The sequence below is a fragment of the Octopus bimaculoides genome, chromosome 4, assembly GCF_001194135.2.
Source record: "Octopus bimaculoides isolate UCB-OBI-ISO-001 chromosome 4, ASM119413v2, whole genome shotgun sequence".
Lineage (NCBI taxonomy): Eukaryota > Metazoa > Mollusca > Cephalopoda > Octopoda > Octopodidae > Octopus > Octopus bimaculoides.
Window position 1 is genome coordinate 128,568,494 of NC_068984.1, and position 9,732 is coordinate 128,578,225.

At 37.4% G+C, this 9,732-nt stretch overlaps 1 protein-coding gene across 4 annotated transcripts in view; it reads right to left on the reverse strand.

The window, feature by feature from the left end:
* LOC106882026 (tissue factor pathway inhibitor) overlaps window positions 1-9,732 on the reverse strand; it is a 32,232-nt gene that overhangs the window by 9,656 nt on the left and 12,844 nt on the right. For all 4 annotated transcript variants that reach the window (XR_008264059.1, XR_008264058.1, XM_052967708.1 and 1 more), the window contains exons 5-6: window positions 7,945-8,124; window positions 4,752-4,907 (exon numbers count right to left, since the gene is read on the reverse strand). Coding sequence is in view for 2 of the 4 variants with exons in the window: in XM_052967708.1 (XP_052823668.1) it covers window positions 4,752-4,907; window positions 7,945-8,124 (336 nt within the window). In the remaining 2 variants the exon portion in view is untranslated. The remainder of the gene's footprint in view (window positions 1-4,751; window positions 4,908-7,944; window positions 8,125-9,732) is intronic.

A 9,732-nucleotide genomic window follows, 5' to 3' on the forward strand; every position in this document is an offset into this window, starting at 1 on the left:
ATATTAGCAAGGACCAAAATTTGACCCCCTTAGAACCTTCTCCGACTAAGGAAAAACCTTCATGTCAAATTTGGAATAGATTATCCAGCAGTTTGGCCGTGCATAGAGGAAACACAGACAGACAGACAGACACACACACACACACACACACACACACAGTGAATTTTATAGATATGGATATATATACGATGGGCTTCTTTCACTTTCCGGCTACCAAATCCACTTACAAGGCCGTGGTTGGTCCAAGGCTATAGTAGAAGACACATGCCCAAGGTGCCACGCAGTGGGACTGAACCCGGAACCATGTGAATAGGAAGCAAGCTTCTTATAACACATTGTTAATTTTTTTCGACCTCTAGAGTAATATGGGATTTATGAAAAGAAAGCTTTATATAACCCAGAACATATAAAACAAACGATTGCAGCATGGAAAACCTTTTTTTGTCATTCAAAAACACACAGAAACCATTGACTTTACTTAAATATTTATCTTTCATCTTTTGTATTTTACTTGTTTCATTAGAGTGCGACCATGCTGGGGCACCGTCTTGAAGAACTTATAGTCGAATGTGTCGATCCCAGTACTTTCTTTATGCTTGGCATTTATTCTATCGGGTCTTTTACCGAACCGCTAGATTACGGGGACATAAACACATCAACACCGGTTGTCAAGCGGTGGGACAGACACACACATATACGACAGGCTTCTTTCAGTTACTGTTTATCAAATCCACTCACAAGGCTTTGGTCTGCCCGAGGCTATATAGCAGAAGACACTTTCCTAAGGTGCCACACAGCGGGACTGAACCAGGAACCAAGTAGTTGGGAAGCAAGCTTCTTACCACACAACCTCTTATTTGTAATATGGTGTCAACATTTTCGTCGCTCGAAACTGCGACCTGCTCACCAACAAAAAAATCGTGCCGCACAATTTTAGATCAAAACTCTTGCCATGCAAGTACAACTTAAACAAAGGCTAACTAAAAGTCTGGAAACTAGCATGGACTTTTAGAACAAATTTAAGGAAACGTTTCGGACAGAGAAAAGGTTAATCCTACGTAACTTAAACAATGAAATTTGCAAATTTCGGAAAAAGTTTGTATTATAAGCTGAGGTGGGAGAAATCGATTTTTCAAGTCCTACATCGTATAGAACATATTTTAAAATTTAGATTTGAAAGTGGCGAGCTGGAAGAATCGTTACCGCGCCGGACAAAAAGCTTAGCGGTATTTCATCCGTCTTTACGGTCTGCGTTCAAACTCCGCCGAGGTCCTCTTTGCCTGTCATTCTTTCGGGGTCAATGAAATAAGTACCAGTTGAACACTGGAGTCAATATAATCGACTTATCCTCTTCCTGAAATTGCTGGTCTAAAATTTGAAATCGATATTTAAGTTTGAAGAAGTGAATCACCGAATTCCTTTTCAATTTATTTTCTATCCAATCTTCCTTCTGTTAAGAATGTACCTTCGCCGGCGAGCTGGCAGAATCGTTAACACGCCGGGCGAAATGCTTAGCAGTATTTCGTCTGCCGTTACGTTCTGAGTTCAAATTTCGCCGAGGTCGACTTTGCTTTTCATCCTTTCGGGGTCAATAAATTAAGTACCAGTTATGCACTGGGGTCGATGTAATCTACTTAATCCCTTTGTCTGTCCTTGTTTGTCTCTTCTATGTTTAGCTTCTTGTGGGCAATAAAGAAATAAGAATGTACCTTCGCCATAACTACCGCCTTCTTCTGATTTGATGCCGTAACCACCATGATCCTTTCAGTTCTGTCTTCTCTTTCTTTTAAAAGCGTAAAACTTTCGAGGTCTTTTTGTTGGACATTCCCTAGACACACGTAATCACTTACCAAATTTACTGATTATTTTTCAGTGTCCATGGATGCTGTTCACCATGTTATCTCTTGCACCCACGAACAGAAAAGAGAGACGAATAATCTTTAAATTTGGAAAAGCTTCTCCACCAGGAATAAGTTAATGATTTTCCTTTTCTTATTTGTCTTTTTCCTGATCTTAAACCCTTCCCTTTCAGAGCATAGACACACTTTATCCCCACATACATATACACTTCACCCTTCCTTTTCTTCGAAATATTCACCCTTCAGCCTTGTCTCAAAATGCTTGTGTCACAAGGGTGGAGAGAAATTAATCAATATTTTCTCATAGACTATTATATGAAGCTCTTACTAGAGAGCGTCCGTTTCTTGACGTAAAGATAACACTTAAGATAGAAGTGGCAAATGTATAATAAATGCAGTTTTCAAAGAGACCCTCATCTAAGCATGCGCCTTCAGTACACCTTTGTGTACTTTACACCATCCCCAGAATTAAGGTTTCAAAAAAAAAAAAAAAAAAAATTCAATTTCAAAAGAAATTGTGTATTTCATGGTTTAACTATGCTAAGTTTGTTCGTAGATTATAAATATCGGATACTAATAAAGGTTAAATTCGAACTTTATAAAAAATGTGTTATTACGGATGTGTTCTTTGATAAGGAAAAAAATCTAAAAAGAGTTAAACCTGATTTGAAACTATGATTATTTCGGTTAATTATAATAATAAATATGATTTTGTCGATAAGAGTTCCAGTCTATTTAAATCTTGAGATAAATACAGAAAATTCGGCCAATAAAACTTCTAAAATAAGTATAATTAATGTATTTTTAATTTGCTAATCGATGTATTTTCAAATCCTTATCGTTCATATATTTACATTTTCCCAATATTTTAGAATTAATTTCTAAATAAATTCTACTTTCAAAATTGTGGCAACGTTCCACGAGTTTCCAAATAGAATTATCCTTGGAATTAATCAATACAGTAGTTCCAGTATGTTATGCTTAATTTTAGGCGATCTGCCAATAAATATCTCTCTAAGTTGGAAGAGTTTCTCTTATACTAACAAACCACAGCGACTAACTCGTTCTTTCATGTTTCTTAGAGTGACAACTTTCCATGTTTAAAAGTAAATAGTTTTGAATTGGATGAGATACAATTCTAATTTCTAATGCATACTCGTAGTCTACCCTATGGTTCTAGACGCTAAACATAGTGTATGCCATCAATATGTTAATCAAATATGAACATTTTTTGTTGAAGTTAAGCTTACGGGGGAACCTCTGCATAGTCGATCCTACTTGAAATGGCAGTCAAATTTTCTTCAAATGACACCCTATTTTCATCAGAAAAAAAAACAACAAAAACTATTCGTTGGGTCTATCTATCTATCTATCTGTTAAAACTCACTGATTGCTTGCTTGCTCACTTGTCTGTCATTTAATACAGTCAAACTGGCGCATAATGGGGAAACAGTATGAATTAAGGTATCCCTGAAATGTGAATACAAACGGAATAAAAAATATTTGCGATAAAGGACCCGAAATAACTATTACGTGGTAGCAGGGCGTGCTAGAAATAGCAGCCAAATCTTTCTTTTTCTGGGGAAAGGAGCCGTTTACGCGTGATTTCGATGTCACATTCGTTGAAAGCATGCGAAATAACCTGGAAAAGAAAAAAAAATCCGCGAAACAAAACTCCGTTGGTAGGAAAATCGGGGTTTCCCGGGAAACTCCGAGGTCCTCGCCATCCCTCCACCTCTTTCTTTTCCGGAAAAAAGTGACTTGCGGCGGGTTTGGAGGTCAGATACGTTGAATGCACTCGAAAACACCCGTGGAAAAAAACGATTTCACACCGAGGTAGGAACGAGTTCTTTACGAAATATTTATCCAAGATCGGATCAGGCATGCGAATAGAATGATCGATGAGACTGATAAAGTAAAGACTGAGCGTCTGGCGAAACAGAGGGAAAGGGACAAAAGCAGGAGACATCATGAATCGGATGCTCATGCGAATATAAACGGAATAAAATAAGTTTCGTGTAAATCAGACCACGGGTTACCGAGATACACGTTATTTTTCGGGTACCTTTAAAAATAGCCAAACCGGCGTATAATGGGAAAAATACTTTGAAAGTAAGGTACCATTGAAATGTGACTACAAGCGGTATAACGCAAGTTTTGCGAAAATCGGACCACGGATTCCCGAGATACGCGGTTTTTTTCGGGTACCTTGAACTACTGGTGACCCAACTGCATAGTCGTGGATAGACTATCAGTGCCGCCCATGCTGGATTGTCATTTATCCGATTCACACTTTTCTTTGATGCAACTTTCCAACTTTCCAATAATATTCTGCTACAATCTATGTTATAATGCTTGACCATGGGAAAGAAATTGCAGATATAATCTATTATATACACAGCATTTATATTACTCACAAAATATTTAGGTAGTTGATTTTACAAAGAAATCAAAGACTTGATTCAAGGTCTAAGACAATCTGTTTTGACAAGTTAGATTTTAATAAAAGATGGTTCACCATTTTTAAATTTCTTTTTTACATCGTCAAATAATAAAATATGAAGTCAACGAAATAGCGCAGTAGTTGTATTAAGGTGGTTTGAAAACTTGCAGAAATAGTCCAGGAAGATACCAGCTGATAAAGTACAGCTTCCTATATTTACAATTACTATTCACACCAACCAAACCTATTTATGAGGAGAATTAATATAGGTTTAATGAAAAGTGTTGAGGCACTTTTAGTTCAAACTATATAAGCATTTACGTGAATTTGGCAGAAATGGCTAGTAAATAAATAGAGTAGTAAAGTTCGTATTCGAAGTAATAGTACTTTAATAAATAAGTAGGAAGATTTAATATTGGATGCCTAAACAAAAAATTTATTAAACTTACGGCAAGATAGTTCGCATTCTTCTTTATTTTCGAAATTGTTCGCGTTTCCTTGACAACCAGAATATGAAAATATTTCACAATGGCCTGTTTTACTGTTGAAGAAATACCGCAGCAATCGGGCGCGACATAATCCCACTTTTTGAGGTTGTTCACATACTGGAATAATAAGTGGTAACTAAATTGAATTGAAATCTTAAAAGCTATCATCTGACACCAACACATAAAACATACGCACACAGCATACACTCACAGAAGATCATGCGTAGAAACTTACAATACATTCAATTCAGACATGAATTTTAAATACCGCAACTGTCAACTCAACCACAATAGACACAAACAACAACATATGGTAATAGGTTAGTGCTTACATACTCGATACAATGTGCCAAGAATTTTCTAATTATTTGAAATTACTCTCCGTAGAGAGAATCATTAATGTAATAATCGATTGCGCAGCGTCTGGCATCGTGCTCGACGCAAGACAATTAGAAGTCTTCTTTACAGTTTTACTTCGTAAGATTCACCGATCAAGGATATAATTTCATTCTCTATTTTGATTCTTATTCTGAAGGTGGTAACTGAACCGTGATGGCGAAAGGAAACTAAAGAGCATCTACACATCTTGATTATATGTTAGGTTTCTTTATAAACCCTACTCTTTACTGGTTTACTTTATCTATGAACCCTGTTAGACATTGGTTTATCTTATGATAATCTCTGACCGTTGGTTAAGATTGATCATGAATCTGCACCAACTGGCGCAAGGTTTTCTTGAGAAAGACAAACAGTTAACCATGCATGCAAGTTTCCCTTCTCGCTGTTAGTGTTGTCCGAAAGTAAGGTTTTTCATAATAAACCAACGTAGCTTGGTACTAGATTTGTTGTAGTCGTAGCTTGCTGCCAGAACACAAAGAGTCAGTACAAATACCACTTAACATCTTATCCAATGCTTTAACACTTCTGTCAAGCCAATACTCTGGACAGACACCTTATTATCGACTCCGAAAGGATAAAAGACAACGTTGATTTACGCAAGATTTGAATTCAGAGCGTTGGAGCAAATACCACATGCAAGCTCTTACGACTCTGCTGCCTGGTTAAACTAAGCTTACTGTCTACTGAATTTGCCAAAACCCACTTGATGCGCTTGCTTTTCACCTCTACCCATCAAACCACAGCATTGCAGTCTTCACATCTTATGTTAAATACTGTGACTAATCCTTCGTCCCTAGAAATGCCGCTTTCATTTATTTGCCAACGTCGGTTCAAACTTAAAATTAACTTACTTTTGGAAGATATAAGTCGGTCCCAAATATTCTTTTCTACTCAAGGCACAAGGCCTAATAAACTAATAAATAATTGAATAAATAAATAATAATAACCCTTTCTGCTATAGGCACAAGCCCAGCAGTTTCGGGGGAGGAGCTAAGTCGATTACATCGATCTCAGTGCTCAACTGGTGATTATTTTACTGACCTCGAAAGGATGAAAGGCAAAATCGACCTCAGCAGCATGTGAACTTAGAACGTAAAGACAGACGAAATACTGCTCAGCATTTTGTCCGACACGCTGAAAAAATAATGTTTAGTGATATTTCGTCCGTTTTGGCGTCCTGAGTTCAAATTCCACCAAAGTCGACTTTGCCTTTTATTATTTCGGGGTAAGAACCAGTTGAGTACTGTGGTCAATGTAACCGAATTCGCCTCCTCTTAAAATTGCTGGCTTTGTGCTAAAAAATCACAAAGCATTACACAGGGTGTCCACACGGTCTCGGTATATGGAGTAAATAAGATCATAACATAAACAATTAGATAAGAAATAATAATTTCTTAAAGTATGTGTTAATTCCCCATGTGGGTACATGGAGTAAATAAAATCATAACATAAACAATTAAATATAAGAAATAATAATTTCTTAAAGTATGTCTTAATCCCCATGTACCCAGACTTTGTGGACACCCTGTACGTATAGCAGGGCATTAGCAGTGTCATTAGATCGTCGGATAAAACGCTATGTGATATTTCTTCTGATACACTATGCTATGAGTTCAAATTCTACCGAAGTCAACTTTACTTTTCATCCATCTGCGACTCATAAAATAAAGTACCAGCCATGTGCTAAGTTCGATTAAAACGATTATCCTCTCCCCGAAATTTCAGGCTTTGTGCATATATAAGAAACACTGTAGTATATATGTATACAATTATGTGCGTTGACTACAGCATTAGAGCATTTTAGCTCTTATTTCTAGCAATGTAGCTGTGTCTAACACCTTAGTCATATTTAGTGACAATTAAAGGCGGCGAGCTGGCAGAATCGTTAGCACGATGTACGAAATGCTTAGCGGTACTTCGCCCGTCGTTACGTTCTGAGTTCAAATTCCGTCGAGGCCGACTTTGCTTTTCATCCTTTCGGGGTTGATAAAAAGAATACCAGTGAAACACTGGGGTCGATATAATCAGTTAGTCTCCTCCCAAAAAATTTCAGAGCTTGTGCCTTTAATAGAAAGGATATTTAGTGACAATTATAGTTTTCCTTTTTGGTGAAACATTGCATACTGCTGTCTATATTTAATTTTATGTTGGCATCAATTTTAAAACCCATCCAAGACTTGGCCCCCGTGCTATCCGCCCACTACAGAAATCGAACTCAGGACACATAACATTACGTCACAACTACTTTACCTCAACCGGTCCAGCTCTCTTTAATATCATATCAAGATACGTCAAAACGGAAACGGATCCCATAAAATTCAAAAGTTCACTGAACAAATTTCTTCAAAAAATCCCGGACCAACCTCCTACGACTGGATGAGCCATGGTGCCCCTTATATGACTAAAATACTTCACCAGGTAGTACTATTAAGTTAGACATAGCCTGGGCCTATACTGGCCGAAAATTACCAAAGTTATATATATATGTATATATATATATATATATATATATATGTATATGTGTATGTATGTATTTTACTTGTTTTAGTCATTAGATTGCGGTCATGCTGGAGCATCACCTTGAAGAATTTTTAGTCGAATGAATCGATCCCAGAGTTTAATTTTATTTTAAGACTGGTACTTAATCTGTCGGTCTCTTTTTGCCGAAACGTTAAGTTACGGGGACCTAAACACACCAACACCAGTGTGATAAAAAAATAAAATAATAAAAAGAAAGAAAGGTTGTAATATTTACATGGGGCATTGCTGAACGTGGATGCTGCGGGTTTCAAGCAACAAAGCCCGTAGTTGTTGTTCGGATGAATGACGCATTTATAATCACCAACACAGTTGACGACGGGTGAAACCTTACCGAAACAATAGTCATTCGGTGTACCGGTTTCACAAATATTCTCCACATGACCGGGACTTCCGGCTGACAATGAAAATAATCAATGAAAAATAACAAAACAAAGCAAAACAACAAAAAAAAAAAAAATTAAAATCGTTGTTGACGGTGTTGCTGATGGTGTTGTTTTTGGTGGTGGTGGTGGTGTTTTAGTTCTTGGTCAACTTTGATCGAATAGACTTAAATAATCAAAGGCATTCTACCTTATCTGCGATCAACCCATCTTCTTTCAATGAAGCCAGGAGGCTGTGACTCGATTTAGCTCTTATTTCCAGTAAGTCGAACAACTACGCAGAGGCTCCCTCGTTGGCTGCTTAGTGTACAATGGTTGTTATTTTGTTAGCCGCGGTGATGATGATGGTGGTGGTGGTGGTGGTGATAGTGGTGATGATGATGATGATAATTAGTATTGTGATGATTATCATTTATACCACCACCATCATCGTCATCATCGTCGTCATAACCACCACTACCACCATCATAATTAGCGTCGCTACTTCACCATCACCACCGCTGCCGCCGCCGTCATCATCATCATCATCGTCGTCGTCATTGTCGTTTTCATCAGTATCAGCCCATCATCATCATCATGATCATCATCAACATCAATATAAGTCAATACATAGTAATTATCTAAAGTCTGCATGAGTGAAGGTGATTATTGTTGAGTATTAACGATTGTTTTCATTTTAATTATGATAATTATCGATAATTACTGATAAATTAAATAGAAGTTATTAACAGAAATTAAATATTTGATAGGAACGGTGTTTCATCTTTAATAATTAGCTTGATTAATAACGCAACAACGGCAAATTTAACAGTCAATAGCCAATGATTTTGCTTGCTATATATCTATCGAATTGGCGGAAACGTTAGCGCGTCAGTTTTTGTATTAACTTCTACGTTCTGAGTTCGATCCCGACTGCAGACAATTTTTTTTTTCATTCTTTCGGTGTCGATTAAATCTCTGTAGGCACAAGGCTTGAAATTTTGGGGGAAGGGTACTAATCGATTAGATCAAACCCAGTGCGTGATTGATACTTATTTTATCGACCTCTGAAAGGATGACAGGCAAAATCAACTTCTACGGAATTTGAAATTAGAACGTAAGCCGGAAGACATGCAGTTAAGTGTTTTGTCCGAAGTGCTAACGATTTTGCCAGCTAGCTGCCTCCTTCGCCGTCGCTTAATCGAGGCAGTTGACTGGCGTGATTGTTAGAGGCTCGAACAAGATGTTTTACGTTGTCCGTTCTGGCTTTTTGCAATTTGAATCTGAGCTCGAATTCTGATTAGTTGCGAATGACAAAAGCTAATCGTCTGACCACGGAGTACCACATGACCAGAAATTGGCCTGCATAGAATATGTAGGCCTACAACCAGCTATAAGACAAGGTTTTATCCGGCAGTGGATGGAAAACGGCTGAATGGAATTAGATAATCTTATTTGAACAATGCATACACACACCCAAACGTATGCATTCATACAAAATTACCCGAATGAAATCTGCCTAAAATTATAAAAGGTATACTGAGAGTATAGTTATTCCATTTCGACGCAAGGGTGGCTAGAGACTAACATAAACAATGTCTTCGGGGAGAAATATTCGGTAGACGTAAAGAATGTGGACCGCA